This window comes from Thunnus albacares, chromosome 18, assembly GCF_914725855.1.
Source record: "Thunnus albacares chromosome 18, fThuAlb1.1, whole genome shotgun sequence".
NCBI classification, from domain to species: Eukaryota; Metazoa; Chordata; class Actinopteri; order Scombriformes; family Scombridae; genus Thunnus; species Thunnus albacares.
Window position 1 is genome coordinate 12,727,249 of NC_058123.1, and position 17,944 is coordinate 12,745,192.

The 17,944-nt window shown below is 38.6% G+C and overlaps 1 protein-coding gene across 2 annotated transcripts in view; it reads right to left on the reverse strand.

Annotated features, from left to right (window-relative positions):
• Positions 1-17,944, reverse strand: part of znf462 (zinc finger protein 462) — a 50,870-nt gene that overhangs the window by 4,466 nt on the left and 28,460 nt on the right. For both annotated transcript variants that reach the window (XM_044332765.1, XM_044332766.1), the window contains exons 4-12: positions 17,197-17,331; positions 14,408-14,832; positions 13,302-13,420; positions 11,341-11,538; positions 7,620-7,875; positions 7,366-7,505; positions 5,688-5,911; positions 2,730-3,036; positions 1,235-1,376 (exon numbers count right to left, since the gene is read on the reverse strand). In XM_044332765.1, coding sequence (XP_044188700.1) covers positions 1,235-1,376; positions 2,730-3,036; positions 5,688-5,911; positions 7,366-7,505; positions 7,620-7,875; positions 11,341-11,538; positions 13,302-13,420; positions 14,408-14,832; positions 17,197-17,331 — 1,946 coding nt within the window. The remainder of the gene's footprint in view (positions 1-1,234; positions 1,377-2,729; positions 3,037-5,687; positions 5,912-7,365; positions 7,506-7,619; positions 7,876-11,340; positions 11,539-13,301; positions 13,421-14,407; positions 14,833-17,196; positions 17,332-17,944) is intronic.

Genomic DNA, 17,944 nt, shown 5'->3' on the forward strand with positions numbered 1-17,944 from the left:
CCCATTAGACTTTTAAAACAGTTTCTCCTATTTTTGCATCTGATATTTTATCAACATTAAATAAGTCTTTATCCTCAGGAGCTGTTCCTACTATTTTTAAATCAGCCCTTGTTCAACCACTGCTGAAAAAAATGAATTTTAATCATTTTAGACCCATATCTAGATTGCCCTTTCTTGCTAATGTATTTAAGAAAGTGGTCTATTCTATACTTAAGATCCTTTACAGTCACAGTATATTAATTGATCAACTAAATCATTGAGTAGGTGCAACTGGGACTGCTGTACACTACTGAGAATGTCTCAACCTAGCAATGCAAATATAACCTGTGGGGTTCAGCAGGGGTCTATTCTTGGTCTTTACTGTTCTCAAACTACATGCTATCATTGAGTCGCAATAACATTTCTTTTCATTGTTATACTGACGATACACAGATATATTTGTCCATGAATCCATCAGACCCCTCTTCGGTTACCTCAATCACAACATGTCTTGCAGACATAAGGGCCTGGATGTGTAGTAACTTTGTGATGTTGAATGGTGATAAAACAAAAGTGATGGTGTTTGGTCCTAAGGGTGATCTTTGATTCTGAATTGAATGTCTTTACACTTAGCACTATTACTAAGTCAGCTATCTGTCTTGCTAAGGAGCATCACCAATATTAGATCCTTTCTTTCATTCAGTGATGCACAAATCCTGTAACTCACTATTTGCTGGATTGCCCCAGTAACCGATTAACTGCCTCCAGCTTGTACAGAATACGTCCACTAGGGTTCTTATAAGAAGTAGAAAATATGAGCACATTTCTCGCCTCCTTGCACTGGTTAACTGTGATGTTCAGAATTGATTTTAAAATCCTACTGCTTGTCTTGAAGGCACTGATTGGCCTTGCCTCATCCCACATTGTCGACCTTGTCAGTAATTACACTCCTGTTCAAATTTGGGATCTGCTGACCAGCTGTTGTTGTTGTTGCTGTTCCCCATGGCAAGAATGGAAACAAAGGGTAGTAAGGCATTTGTTTTTATTCTTATTATTCTTATTTTTTATACCTTTCTTTTAGATTTTTATTTATTTTTATTCAATTTCTTAATTGCACTGAAATTATGCTATTTTGTAATTATGGTATGCATGACAGAATTGGCTGGGGGAGCTTACTGAATAAGGGGAGAGATAGGCTCACACATAAAGAAGAGTACAGAAGAGGAGAAAGGGGAAAATAAAAAAAAATACTAACATGCCATGTCGAAGGACATGACGTTCCCACTCGAAGCTGTTGGTGAAGCAGCGGCCACAGAACTCACAGGGAAGACGCTTCTCTGCACCGCTCGGCCCAGAGCTACTGCTGCTGCTACTGCTGGTGGGAGATGCAAGGACCCCTGGGAAACAGAATTTAAATGATTGTTTATCCTTAGAATAGTAACTTCATAGGTTTCCTATTTGTTACAATATGACATATTTACTGCTACAGTTTATTTATTGTCATGCAATTCATATTCCACAAGTAATTATACATTAATCATTGAGTAAAAATGCTTAATATATTAGAAATTCTGGCTATGTAGACCAAGGAGGATCAGTATATATTAGTATTAAATCTACTTTTCACTAGTGACCATGTATATTCAGTGAATTATAAACTTATGGCTATTTTAGGAGACAAGCTGTGTTCAAACAGAACAGCTAAAACACATTACAAAGCATACGTATGTATGTTATGGGACTTCCAAGATAAACGATATTCTGAAAGAATGTTTGTTTTCTTACTTCTGGGCACATTTATCTGGCTTAAAAAGAGACACATGAGATTTTTCCACAAAGATCACAATTTGATATGAAATAACCGAGAACACCAGAGAAAATGGCTTTTCAGCAGATAACAATTTACAGTGTAATCCCAGTAGGTTTTCAGTTGTGCAGTAGACTCATATGGTATGGCAGCCAAACAGTACCCAGTAGTGTTCTCTGTTTACCTTGACTGTCTAGGTGTGAAATGTGTGTTTGCTCTTAGAGTATTTACCACCGAACATTGATCTTTTACTGAGGCAAAATATACTGTTTGAATAGTTTTAAGGGATTTTTACTGTAGTTGTATTTGACAATCTGATCTAATGTAGGATTCAAACTTTCTGATACTGTAGAGCCAAGCAGAGAGAAAATTATTTTACAACAGTTACTGACACACAGGATTAGGAGTATACTCCGTTGCTCATTAGCATTCATTGTGTCTGTGATGTTTTGGGAACAAATATGCCCTGATCATTGTTTCATGTTTATTTTAAGTGTACAACAACTATTGGATTTGTTAATATAATGTGGTATTATCTGTTTACATAGCTCTAAACGTCTCCTTTGGATATGGACATTGTCTATCTCAGTGGTTCCCAAAGTGGGATGTTGGACGATTTTTAGTCATTCAACATTTATTGTGTATTTATTGTGCATTTTTATTATTGTTTCACCCTGTTAAATCAATTACAATGTTTTCAAATATATAAAAACAGAAGTAATAAGAAATAAATATCAAAACTGAGCAATAACGTTTAATATGCAGTAACATTACAGCTAATGGTAACTCATGGTTCCCAGTTGTCATAGTAACACAACAACCATTGTGGTGGGGGGTTCCATGATCAAATTTTTCTTATGAATGGGTGCTGTGGTCTAAAAAGGTTTGGGGACCGCTGGTCTATCTGACAACAGTGTAAAGATGAGTGAGGGTAGATATTCACCTTGTATGGCGGGCTTCTCTTCTTCTACCTCCTTGACTTCATCTTCTTCTTCTTCCTCCTCCTCCTCTTCTTCTTTGATGTTGTTGTCTATCTCTTCGTCATCCACCTCTCTCTGTTCCTCCATCATGTTCTCCGTAATTTCCATTCCTTCATCCTCCTCCTCCTCCTCCTCCGCAGCAACTTTTCCATCTACCACCAAATCCATAATTTCTCTCTCTTCTTCGTCCTCTGTGCTGCTCCCTTGTCCCTTTATCATCTCCAGCTGGTCCAGGTTGACCCGGCCCATCAGCTCAAAGTTACGGATAACCTGATCAAAAACAGGATTGTTTCATAAGTCTTAAAGTCTTTTTAAGCTGTATGTTTGTTATTTACCATTTTTATATTTAATAATTTACCAGAGAACCTCAAGAATAATACATACAATATAAATTCTGGAGCCTCTTTATGCAGATTTCACAACAGTGTTGAGATATTAAAGTTGTTGTTTCTGCTTGGGTGTTTGGTATAGTAGCTATGTTTCTCTGATCTATGTTCATTCATTGTAACACAAATGAATATCCTGCCCATACACACAATTAAAACCATATTAAAAATAAGTAAATGGTTTTTCAATTATAGTTTTATGTTCTGGAGCAAAAAAATTGCCATTAATGAAATTTATAGTAGCCTACAGTGCTAAAACAACTGGGTTGGCCGGCTTTTTGAAAGTAATCATATATTTATTAATTCCAGTGGCAAGAAAATAAAATTAATCTACTGCCTGGTGTGCAATTAAGACCCACAACTCAGGGCTCCGTGAGTGCTAAATGATTGCTTTATGTAGTGGATAATGAATGATTTAAAGCTTTTAAAACATGGCTCAAGTGCTTTAAGGCACTGTCATGCTCAAGTATCTATCCTTTTTTTTTTACCTTTATCTCCCAAACATCTTGAGGAGCAAAATTTCTGTGCTAAATGACGGCTTGAATGAGGAGGGTGCTTCACTCCCTGTTAATGTGCTGAGAGAACCACATTTAATTGAATGTATTGTGATGTACTGCTATACACGGTAAGAAATGATCTGAAAAGGTGCCGCCTGTTCATAAGTAAAAGACCTTTCCACATCCAACTGATAAAAGAAATCTGATTTCACATTTCTTTTCAGAAACGTACACTCACTGATTATTGGTGGCGGAGTAGTCTTGATCTGTTGTGTGCCACTAAATGTACCTCAAAACAATTATTTTAGTTTTCTTGGATTTGCAACATTTGACTTTATCTGTCTATGAATGAATTATTTTCTTATCTCTTATCTTTTATTATCTGTTTTCATTATATACTGTATAAAGTACCCGTTCATCCATTCACCCATTACCTGTACCCACCTATTCCTGTTTTAAGTAACAAGTAACAGTTGGGCAAAAAACAACGATCTGTAAAGAATGAGAAACGATAACCGGGTGCCCTTTTAAGTTTAATGTACTATAAACTCCTAAAATACCATCTGCCTTCTGAGATCAACTCATGAATTATCCTCGTTCAGGGAGACTGAGAGACGAAACCTTTTCTCTCCTGGATATGTTTAGAATATACTGAGTCTCAAGCAATCTGATATGTATGCAGCAAGTCATCTTATTCCACTGTATCATTCAGCAGCCATTTCTCTGATATTTTTATCTCCTTATCTGTCAAGATGCAATATGCAGTTTAATTTTGGCTTTATAAGCTTGTGTAGCAATGTTATCTGTCATTTGAATAAATCTCTTCCATAAATATTCACATTCAAGGACGCTAAAAGGAAGAAGTTTGCTTAGAAAAATAAGACAAGGAGGAACAGAGACGCTCCAACTTAACTTCATGGCTCAGAGACTCTGGAACTCTCTGTAGCTAAAACCAATGGTGTGTAGGAAAATACAATTGACCCCTTGCCCAAGGCGCTGGAGAAAGTTAAATTAATCTATATAACCCAGATTTATCTGTGACTGTATACAAATGTTCATACCACCATAAAGATATGGTCTGTATTGTTTTTCTATGGTAGTTTATGGCACTTATAACACTTTTTTTTTTTTTACTACTGTCTGTCTTACCCAATGTGCCATCCAGGATAGACAAGAGGAGGAGGGTAAACTTTAAAGACCAGAGGAGTAAAGAAGAGCCTTTGTCGGGCAGTTGATGAATGCCATAATGTACATGGATAGACAAGAGTATTAGGTTTGTACGGTTATGTTAGAATAATCTACGTTCAGTATTACAGATGTATGTAGAGGTTGATGATTTGTTGCTGTCACTCTAACCTCCAGTATTGAAAAAGAATAAATTTATCACAAAAATACTGTGGCCCACTGTAATTGGAATATAATAAAGATTTCTCATCTAATAAAGTTTTATTACGCATGTTCAAAAAAATAATATCACATGCAAAATAAATGACAGTTGAAGCATTAACAGGGTTTTTCTTTCCTGCCTGTCTTAATCTAATGTGGGTTGATTTGGTTTTCACTGTGAAACAGCTGCAGTATTCCCATATAGATACTGGGAATAGCTCAATTATATTTTAACTGACACACAGTAAGTAGTTAAGCTGCTCTAAACTCTCCATTTGGACAGTTATGACTCCGTTTTAATACTTTTTGCCGGTAGGTTCCCTTTCTATGCCGCTGTATTAAAAGAGTTCCACTGCACTTTGGTGGCATTAGACAAAACTTTTTTTTACTTGCCTGACTATAAAGATAGTTTCTTTTAGGACATGCATCAGTTCTTTTCATATGTTTTCAAGATGTTAGATCTTTTTTATGGTCAGTAAGTTTTATTTAGGAGTTGAGGAGTAAAATGGGATTTAGCATAATATGCAATCTCCTGATGCTAAGGCTTTATAGTATATTTAAACAATTTGAAACGCGTCATGCTATAATTGTCTAAACATATTACATAAAGTATATCAGTTTACATTTAGTTACACATGTGGACTCAACTGACCTTGTGCTCAAGGCGAAGATGCTCCTCTAGCTGGCTCCGTCGACTGCTGTCATAATAGCAGAGCTGGCACTGGTAGGGTTTGATCTCAGCATGCTTCTGCAGGTGCAGCTGCAGGGCCTGGTCACTGGAGCATGTGAAGGTGCATTTGTGGCAACGGAACACCAGGCCCTGAAGGTGGCGTGACAGCTTGGAGCGGCTCACCTCCAGTGGAGCCACACGCTCCTCTGATGGAGGAAGAGGAGAAGGTTGTTATGGATTATTAGGTTGGAGAGAGGGAAGGGAAACAAGAGGAGAGCAGGGGAAAAGGAAAGAAGAAGAGCATCAACACAGCAGAAAACACACACACAAACACGTACAGACAGCTGTGAAGGAAACAAGGTAATCGCAGTAGCCGTTACTGTTTGGTGGTTTTGATATTTTCTCTATTTCATCGCAAACTTTTCCTCTAGATATCTGAAAATAGCCTAATAAAAACTACCCAAAAAAGTTTTATCAAACATCAGAGCAGTTCTATCCCTCTGCGCTTGCTTTTAAAGGACCAGTGTATAAAATTTAGTGACACCAAGCGGTGAGGTTACAGATTGCAACCAAATGAATACACCTCACCTACCCCTCCCCTTCAAAGTGGGTAGGAGAACTTCTGGTGGCTGTGAAACTAATGAAAAATGTGAAAGGCCCTCTCTAGAGCCAGTGTTGGTTTCTCCGTTCTGGGCTACTGTAGAAACATGGCGGTGCAACATGGCGGCCTCCATGGAAGAGGACCCGCTCCCTATGTAGATATAATCGTTGTCATTTGAAGGTAATGACAACGATTCTTATTTTCATAGGATTATACACTAATTAAAACATACTTATGAATATTAGATTCCATTTCTGCCAAGTCCTTTCCACTAGATGTCGCTAAATCTTACATACTGGTACTTTAACCTTTCATTTTCAGTTCTGATGAACTGTCTCTTACAAGCAGAGCCTTCATAGAATAGCTTCATTTTTGTACTATTTTTATAACTTGTGTTATTATTATGTCTATATTTCATATACTGGAACACAAGACGCACAGCAAGGTTGTTGAGAAAATTTAGTGTTCAGTTTTTCAGCCATTCAGGAAATATGTTTGAAAATATGTTTTACAGGGTTATGAGGTTTTCACTTGACTGTGATAGCAAATATGCTTATTCCAAGAGTTAGACAAGAAGATTAATACAACTCTTACATCTGTACAGTAAATATGAAACTGGAACCAAGAGTTAGCTTAGCTTAGCTTAGCACAGAGACTGAAAGCAGGGGGAACCAGCTGGCATGGCTCATTAATGGCAACATTAATAAAATACACCTATCAGCACCTCTAAAGGTAATAAATTAATGTAATTAATCTGTATAAAAATGGAAGTGTAAAAATAACAAGTTGCTATGCTGCATTCATATAGTTCAAACTGTAATCTTAACTGTAATTCAGAGTCGAAGATATCGATCATTTCTGACAGTGATGATATCTCTAGTCCAGTCTCTGATATGTTCTAGTCTTTATGCTAAGCTAAGCTAATGGCTGCAGGCTGTAGTTTCATATTTACCATACAGACATGAGAGCAATACTGATAGTTTCCTCTCAAAAATGTCAAACTATTCCTTTAAAAGCACAGCTTTCTGTGTCCCTGGTTCCATTGTGCATGATGCGTACCTCTGTGCAGGACAATGTGGTCAATCATATTGCTCTTGTGTTTGGTGTGGTAGAGGCAGAGAGGGCAGCGCAGGTCTTTTGGGAGGTCCTCAGGTGCGTTGTTGTTGTGACCAGCCTCCACATGCATGGTGAAAGTATTCCTGAGAAGGAGTCAAGGACAGAAAGAGGGATCATTTAACTACTATTTTTGTACAGGTGAATACTCATGTATAAAATATCAATATTTTTTTTGTCAACTAAAAGCGTTTCCTTACTTGTAGCAGGTGAAAAAGGAACAGTCTTTGCACTTGAAGAGCTTCTTGCCACCATGGCGGTCCCTGTAGTGCCGGCGCAGGCTCTGCATGTATCCAGAGCTGAACTCACAGAACTCGCAAGTGAGGACGCCGTCTGGTCGATTGTCAGCCACTGTAGAGCCACCAGGTGTTGAGCCGGAAGACATTTGACTGCGGGAGGCCAGCTGGTAATGACTAAGCTGCTGACGAACATCCGCTGGCTCCAGGTATGATGGGTCTGAGACAGGGGCAGAGAAATGGGGAGGAATTTGCTGTTAATTATAACACGCTGTATGGATTTCTGTGGACATGGAAAACCTAATACGTTGTTCTAAATTAAGAACTTGCTGGAGTATATTCAGAGTATATTCTTCTTTCATGATTATTTTCTAACATAGACAAGAAGTAACAACTGTCTTTTTTGCTTATTTCAAGAGGATTTGGGCTCTGACTTAGTGCTGCAACGATTAGTTGATTAATCATTTAGTTGATTGACAGAGACATAATTGGCAACTATTTTGATAATCGAATAATTGTCATTTTTTAAGCAAAATGCCCAAACATTTGCTGCTTTTGGCTTCTCAAATGTTATGATTTAATGAATTTCTTTGTCATACATGATAGTTAACTAAATATCTTTGGGTTTTGGACTGTTGTTTGGAAAAAAATAAGACATTAAAAGATGTAATCCTTGACTATGGGAAATGATAACTGGCATTTTTACTGCTTTCTGACATTTTAAAGACAAAGCGATTAATCGATTAATGGAGAAAATAATCGTCAGATTAATTAATAATGAAAATAATCATTAGTTGCAGCCCGACACTGATTGTCAACCCACAAAAATAAAAAATCATTTAATAATGTTATTCCAATGCACATGGAAGCTGTCAAGATTTTTGCACAGCAGGATGGAATTTAATCTGCATTATGCATCTTTACATCTCTTCTATTCTGTCAATGAGAGATGTCTGATTATTCAAAAAGACAAAGCATATATTTTGTAAATATACATAATATTTAATAAGAGGTGATTAATTTCATTCATCTGTGGTGGACAGCAGTTGATCCTTTCCTCTCCTAAGAAGAAAGGACCCCCCCCCACCCCCCACTTACTGATACAGAAATGTTACTGTTACTGTCATCATTCGTCCCCTACCTCGTTCCCTCCTCATTCCCTCTCTCAAGAGTCTATAATATCAGTGAGCAAGCTCATCTTTTCGTCCTACTTTGAGCCTCCAACACATCAATAAATAAACCACAGTGACACTAATAGAATATCTATCCATGTGAAAAATGCCTCATTCAGCAGTCGGGAGTATATGAAAAAGCATGGAAGAAAAAAATAAAACTTTTCTTTTAAACTTTAAAAAATGCTTGAGATCCAATTTCTCACTTTTGCAGAAGAGGCAGGGGAATTCATACGAATCAAACAACGCCACAGTTGATTCATGTTTTTAATATCCTCTCTGCATTGTGGAGATGTATGGAGATGAGATAGTAAATTCTGTAGTACTGTGGTATTGTGTCTTCTTGAATGGATTGAGGGCCAAAACTATCTATTACATTGCACAAACGAGAGGTGGAATACTTCTGTGAGGGGTTGAAGAAGACGGATGAGCAGAAGAACGAGAACAATTTCAAAGGACTTGGGTCTTATTTTCATAGTTTTGGGCAGGTACAGGTTTAAACAACTGCAGCTACTATATATCAAAACAGTTTCTCAAGAATTCTAGTAAACATCACTCCCAATAAGAGGCAATCACATGGTAATATTTTCAGAACACATTTCATTTTCACCAAAAGAGAACAAACTCTCTGTATTCCACTGCAAATACCAGAATTTTACAACTGAAGGTAGCTAGTTTGGCACGGTAGAGAGATATTCAATATGTCAGCTCTGCTCTTTCTCTGTGCTTCATTTGTCTTGGTAGGGCACAGCTGACAGTGGTAGTTGGTGCATTGAGGAATGCTGCCCTGCTTCAACTCCAGGGAAGATTCCACAGCTCCAGCAGCAAGGTGACAGCTGCTGCCAAGAACAGTCTGGAAGCTAAAGCAGCGGCTGCACAGCCACTAAAACACCTAAAACTGGCAGCACATCAAAGAGTTAACTGCTGCACCTGCAGTGAAGGTGTCTCTTTGACTGAACATATTCCTAAAATTCTTATATAATTTATCCAATCTGTGCACACAGCCCTTTTCAAGACTATGTCTATGACACAGACTTGTTGACTATATCTGCTGATTTTCTAAATTTATTGCTAATCTAAATCATGTCACATTAATATATAGTATAAAAAAACCTCTAGGATAAAAAGGCCCACCATAAAATGTTAGTTACAAAGTATCTATGGGTCACTGACGGCAAATAATTTTCCACAAAATATTAAATATGATGATTTTGTTTGACTTCCTGTGTATCTGTCCAATTACGTTTGAACCCCTACACATTTGGCACAATGTGTTAAAAAGGCTATATCTCCCACACAGTTCTTCCAATATTGATGTAAACCCCCTCAAATTAAAGTTGAGACTTGCACTTTAATGTAGTATCCATCCATTATTTTATTTCAGATTCTATGTGCTGAAGCACAAAACCTGAAGAACAAAAAATGTGTAACCGTCCAAATACTTCCTGTCTGGACTATAGATTATATAGGCTATATACTGTATATACAGTACTGTGCAAAAGTTTTAGTCACTAAAAGTAGTGAGAATGCTTAAAAAAATATTGCTACAAATTGTTTTAATTTATCAATTAACTTCTTACAAAGTTGAGTAAACAGCAGAAACCTAAATGAAATCAATATTTGCTGTGAGCAGCTTTGCCTTTAAAACAGCAGCAGTTCTTCTCGGTACACTTCAACACAGTTTTTAATGGTAACTTGCAGGTAAGTTGTTGAGAAAGAATGTTCTTCTGTGGATTTATTATTTAGGCCATGTCGGGTGCTTCTTCATGTAATCCCAGATTGACTCCATGATGTTGAGATCAGGGCTCTGTGGGGGCCATACCATACCATCTGTTGCAGGACTCATCATTCTTCTTGTTGCTGAAAATAGTTCTTTATGACTCTAGCTGTATGCTCGAGGTCATTGTCATGTCATGAATAAATTTGGGACCGATCAGACATCTCCCTGATGGTATTGCATAATGGATAAGAATCTAAACATCTAGGGTGCCTAAAACTTTTGCACAGTACTGTAGATACTTAAGAGTTGCAACTATTAGTCAAGTAATGGATTAGTTGATCAAGAGAAAGTTGATCGGCAGCTACTTTGATAAATAATAAATAATTTTAGTCATTTTTCAAACAAAAAATGCCAAGCATTTGCTGGTTCCTGCTTCTAAATTGTAAGGATTTCATGCTTTTCTTTGTCACATAATGATCTTTGAGTTAAAAAAAAGGGTTGAATAAAACAAGACATCTGAATACATCTGCTGAACTGTGAGAAATTGTAACTATTTTCTGTTCTTTAGCCAAATAGTTGGCGATAATTTTATGTTTATTTAAAACATATCAATTAAATATTAATATATAGAAATCTCCTGTGAACCCATCGGGATATCAAACCCTCACAAAGCTGAGGAATTCTGGTTTAAGCATTCTGCCAAAATACTCAATAAAGATTTTCCAAATCCGGTCAAACAAGTGTATCATATGATCTTATGTCTATTAAAATGACATTACGCATGATCTCATACCATCCGGGGTCAAGGGAGTCTGCTCTGTGTTACCGGCCAGCCGGGAGGGCCTGAGGGCGCCATGAGCAGCCTGGGTAGCAGCCCGGAGTTTGTGGAGGGTCAGGGTCTCACCATGGTCTCTCAGAGAGTGCTCCTTCAGCTGGCTGATGGTCATAGAGGAGAAGGGGCACGACAAGCACTTGTACATGTGCTGCTCACCTGAAGGAAAAACAAAAATCATCATAAGTCAACATAAATGATGATATTGGGTTATATAATTGAGAACTCACCCAACCCCACTATATAAAAGATTCAAAAGGAATATTAGATTAGGATTTGCAGAGACCTATAAATGGTTGTAAATACTCATAGTGATAATAAACAAATCCTCCACCACAAACAAAGCAATTCCCCTCTGAGCCAATCTCCAACAAATATGTCACCTTGTACTCACTTATTGCTCCCTTTGCACTAATTAGTCAAATGTTGACACATAGACATGAACTTATAAACAAACACCTTAAGTCAGATCCAGATCGCAACCCTCCAACATATACATTTCTTGTAATTTGTAAGTCAAAGTTGATGGTATATTTATCCTAAACAGCATCTACAGCACAGTATGTTAGAGGCATTACAGTGTTTATGTGAAACTACTATCATTTTAGAATAAAAGGCCCTGAGTGTTAACAGAGCCAGAGGACAGAAAGTCTGAATGGGAGGCAAAATGTCACTGAGAAACTTTTTTTTTCTCCATAATTAGCATGAAGCTTATTAGCTAGTTTGACTGATTGATGTTGTTTTTCAATGGAAATGGCAAAGGAGACCTGAGTTGACTTGGCTGACTTCATCTGTGCACATTCATTGAGTAACATTAAATGGAGTTTTGTACAGGATGTTGAGCCGGGCACAAAAGACAATGTTCCATACAAGGTTACAATAAGCTATTAGATGACTCACATATGCTGACCAATTCTTCATTGATTCATGCTGCTACAGTATATGACTGTATTGTACGGATGCAGTTGTGGCTACTGTGTGTGTTTGCCAGATTTTGGAGGATTTATAGCATTTTGCTTCTTGTTCCTGTTGAATATATTTACTTCATAACCTAATGCAAGCAGCACACTCAGGGGTGCAGCCATCAAAACCAAATCTGATGTGATTGTAGCATGTTTGATAAGGAAACCACTTCCTTATATAACTGTTTCTGGTAAGATTATTTGGAATAAGACGGCTCCTAGATGTGGATGCGTCAGTCCAAAGTATCTTTAGCCTGCTGGAAGACAAGCAAGCACACAAAGCAAAATAAATAAGCCACAGTGATGAGATTTTATTGTTTCCAAAATCATCAAACCCAGCTTTTCAATTGTAATCGCCTCAAAATGCAATTAACTCTTACTGCTGTTTCTTGTTCTTTCAAATCAGACAGCCAGGAGCTCTCAAATGCCTTTTTGAAAATTGGCTTTTTCTAGTTTGCCAAAGATTGTTTCTTTTTCTCCTCTATCCAATTGTCAGGTGGAGCTCTTTTGCATGTGCTTGTATGTGTATGTTTTTGGATCAATGTCTGCTGTCTGGCTCTCTGAAAAACAAAAATGATCACAAGCGAAGACGTAAATCTAACTAGACACCTGTGTGCCTTCACCTTTATAGCACGCTGCGGGTTTCTCACCATATACCCAAATAGACAATATTAACAATATATTCACCCTGTGCTAAAATCTAAATCTAAATATGATTATTTTGGATGTGCTTAATTAGGTGTACCTAATGTGCTCAGTGAATGGTGAAGCTCCTCCTCAAGCTAATCCACTGGTTTCATTGTGCTGGATAAGCTAAATCAAGCACAGCATCGCTATGTAGAAGATAATAAACAGGGGGCTGCTATTCTGGCCAGGGAATACCTTGTTAGTCATGGATACAGCTGTGAGATGTGATTTTAATGTATGTATGTGTGTGTGTGTGTGTTTTTTTTTTTTTACCTGTGTGTGCCTTATGCAGGTGGCTCTTCAAGCGACTCACGTAGGCAGATTTAAAGGGGCAGAGCTTGCACTTGAAGGGCTTGTGGTGCCCGTGGTGAGACTGCACATGTCTGTCCAGACTGGCGATGAGACAAAATATACAAAACCAGAAGGGAGGATAGGAGATAAGAGGATAAAAGAAAAAAAAAAAACAGATGAAATGAGGACAAAAGGATAGCAGATAAAGTGAGAAAGTGACAGGAATAGAGTACGGGTAAGAAAGAGGGAGAGAGCTCCACTCTACAGCGTCTACTTTGATGATTTCAACGGCAGGGTTTTCAGCAGCATCTAAAGCGCTCCATTCTGTTTACCTCACAAACAACAGCCACACATTTCCAATGACTACAGAACAAGGAGCCGTGGGGTGAACTCATCTACCCACAATCCCCTGGTGGGAATGAGTGTGTGAGTGCCTGTGGGGACGGTGGCTGTGTTTTTAATGCCAGCCTCCTAGGTGGCATGGGAATGCGGCTTCTTTCTGGGTCAGGGCACATACAGTACAGAGGGATTACACCTGGGAGCTCAGAGGAGATGAGGACTCTCTCTTTCCCTCTCGCTCTGTGTCTCTGTGATGGATAAAACAAATCACACTATCAAAATGTCTGTCTCGCTGCTGCAATGTTTGTCTTACTCTCCTAGGAGGCTAGAATTCTTAGAGGAGATTGAGGATTCAAATGGGTTTGAGATAGGGTAAACAGAATAAGGTGTAAAACTGTGCTCTGTAGAAAATGAGTTTAACATCGAGTTGATTTGTAGAACAGCTGGTGTAAGACTAGTTTAAGATCAGCTGCTACCGGGGCTACATATTGCACATAGTGTAAGGGTGCAGCTATAACATGCATGACCATTTCAGACAGCAGCCATACAGTTGGCAAGAAATGACTGTTAGGCATTAATCTGCTGCTCCAAAGTGTCCTAAAAGTCCTGCAATCAACACCACAACACACATGAAAAATTACGTTCTGTTATAGATGTTTTTAACTTGGAGAAAGGTGCTATATGTACAGTATCTATACACAGCTGTGTCAGAGGTGTCAATCATATCGACTCTGCTCCTCCCTACTTACTTGTGTCTGAAGGGTGAGACGAACTGGCAGTACTGGCAGCTGTATTTGTCCTCTCTGTTGAACAGCGCCATGGCTGAGTGGCTCCTCTCATGGGACCTCAGTCCCTGCATGGACATGAAGACTCGGTCACACTGGGCACACGGGTGGCCCCCCGCCGCTAGTCGCTGCTTCATCGGGCCCCCCGATGCCACGGCCCTCGCCGCAGCCACGAGGGCCGCTGCCCTTCCCTCGACAGCATCCATTTCTGGTTCCAGTGTCTCCACGGCAACAGCAACACCGCCAGAGCCCGGGGAAACCAAGGGTGGGCCCATTGTTGTAACTGCTGGTCTCTCGAGGCCATCGGCTTCAGCTGCTTCATCCTCCTCCAGGTCGCCGTTAGTTAGGCTCTCTGAAGGCAGGGTCAGTGGGACCTCGCTGACCTCCTGCTGCAAAACAAAGAGGAAAACTCTCAGATGCTCAGTATTCTTTCAGTGCCTGTTGATTTTGTCTATCAAAGCCTTGAGCGTGTGCTCATTTTAGTTATATGGAGGCACAACACTGCAATGAAAGTGTAACCCTTTATTTGGATAGCCCAATGTTGATACACAACCAACTACCAGATGTCAAAAATAGCTGTTCACTTAAGTATTAGTTAGAGTCTGGCAGCTCTAAAGCTTTTACCCAGATTAACAGCACATAAGCAACAGTTGAGCATCTGTTTAACACCTCAGATTCTGCCAACTCTATGCTGTATTAGTGCAAAAATTTTCAGCTAAGTTTTACCTTCAGCTCTTTCTTTTCTGTTTTTCACTCACGGTCTGTATAGTCATTTGACTACATTTATGCTCAAGTGCTGAACATTGGAAGAATAACATGTGGGTATATCATTGACCTGAAAGCCTTACATGCAAGGCATTTTCCTGAAATACTGGCCAGGAACACATAAAAAAAAAAGTTGCCTCAAATGCTTGAAGCTGCAGTGCGGGGTTGTATGAGGGTAAAATGAGAGTGTTTCTGGTCCAAGAATGAATGACTGAAAAACATGACTGAGTTGAGTCCAGGACGGGCAAGCCTTAACGCTAACCGTTAGTCCAACTCCAACCCTGACCTGAAACTCTGCAGACTGCTGGTATTTACTACCAAATGGAATGTGACAGTAAAAGTCCAACCCCTTGAATCTGGTTCTGTTACATATCATTCCCAAATCTCCTCCACCTTTCATCTATTCCTCCACCATAAAACTCTTAAGAATAAAAATAAATGCAATAACATTCTTCTTAAAGCCAATCACAATATGCACCCAGTCCTACCTTAATACCAAACCGCAAGCGTTTATTCTATAATCTGTTTGACTACCAGACTTGTTTCATATGTAGCTGATGATGATGATAGATCACCCTAAAGAGCTAAAACAGCAGACCTTGCACATTCACTACAAACAATGAAACATACCAAAATAAATGGATTACTTGTCTTCTTTTGTTTGTTAGAATGGTGTACTATAAAGAGAGAGCAAGAGCTATTCATCAGGACAGTTGTATGTTTAACCTCTTTTTCATTTCAACTTCTTGGCAACTTAGCAAAACAAAACTTCTCCATCTATTTCTTTGTCCCTCATGTGTTGGCCGAGTGCAGGCCGGTTTCTGCAGTCGTCACAAGTAGACAGACAATCACCACGACTTTTTTTATTGCCTCGAGGAAGCTCATTCTTTCTGTGGAAGGACCTGACCCTGCACTTCATGCAGCCATAAATAAGATGTGGCATCCAGAGGCCCAACCTTGCCATCCAGTCTGTTCCTGACTGCACTGTCAGCCTGTTCTTCATCCGCCTGTACAAGAAACAGTTGCAGGTCTACAATTGAAACTGTGTTCATGATACTAAAAAAAGTAACATTTATTTTTACTCTCTGCAAAGTGTTAAGCATACAGTATATTCCCTCTGGTGGATGTAGTACATGGTCATGGTCATTATGTTGCTTGATGTATTAATTCAACACGTTCAAGTGTATTGATCTCCAGGAATGATTCCATATACTGAATATACTAAAAAAGTGAAAGTCAGAACAGAAATACTCTATAGATGCCAGCTGCCAAGGTGAACACAGTACATCTTCACTGTATCACTCTCAGTGGCCTCAAACCGTCTCATCTTAAATACATAAAAGACAGACTGACGGAAGAAACAGGCCTAAATTTGGGTGAGGCGTTGGATCCTTAGGCCTGTTCCCCTCACCGGCAGTCTCAGTGGAATACTAATGTTCGAATGGTTACCCACCGCTGCCCTAAAAGTTATGGCTCACCACTCTGTCCTCCACTCCTCCCCCCACCAGTGCAATGGGACACCATTGCTTGTTTTCTCTGGGGGAAGCTGACAGACTATCTACCCAGAAGCCTCCATCAGTAATAAACAAAATGGGAAACAGAAACCAAGTCTAGTAAGACAGATTGCTGCAGAGCTAGGAGGACAGGAGTAAGATTACCAGACAGAAACAGTGGGGACAGAAAAAGTGGGCCTTTCAAATATTGTTTAAGATGATATGATGGTGAGTAAATAATGTATACTGTTCTTTTGCTTTATCAGTCCAACAAGATGTGTTAATACATTTCACAACAACAACATACATACAGAAATATTTCCAAAACAAATTTTTACTGTAGCAATAAAATAATTAATAATAGTAATGAATTCAATCTTTTTTATACAAACATCTGTTTAACATTGACATTTGGATAATGTAGTAAATTCCCAATCAAAATCCGAAAAAAAAACACCATTTAAGAAATTTGAGAAGAAATCTAACTCTGTTTACCTTGACATGTCCCTCTTTGACCTCTCCATACTGGACATGTTTCCTAAGGTGGTTGCAGATGGCTCGGAGGGTGGGGTGCACCTCTACGCAGAAGTTACACCTGAATCCTATGGGAGCTTTATTTACAGGGCTTTCCTGTTGACACAAAGAAAAATGACAAAAGTTATGCAGTTTCCCTCCCTTTTTGTTTGACATCTTTTATAAATGTAGATGGAAATTATTTATAATAAAGATGTTTATTTCAAATTATATTGTTTGACTTTTAAATGACTTTAACAGTGTAGTTTACTTTTTGCTTAGTGTCATTAATGCATATGAACAGTCTAAATCAGCTGATGTTTGCCACAGTCAGAAGATACTACTATCTCTTTTCTATGAGATTTACCTTTTCTCTGTGAAGTTATAGACCGCCACTGTTCTCAAATATACTTTAAATGAGATCGATGGTATTATTTATTATGAAAGTAATTATCACTCGTCCACTGTTATGTACTCCTGGTGACAGCGAAGGGGCAAATGGAAATATATAATAGTGTCTTTAATTGTCTCTTCATTTCAGTGTTGGCGGAATTTGAATACTTTGGGTACAACTGCAATTAATGTGGGTTTATAAAGTCATGTGATGATAAATTAACAGTACTGTCATTGATAGATATATCTCTATGAGCTATTTTCATAGATTTTCATAGATTGGAGCCTATGACTTCCAGGTGTAAAGAATAGCTGTAGTATGATTGACAGTCGTAGC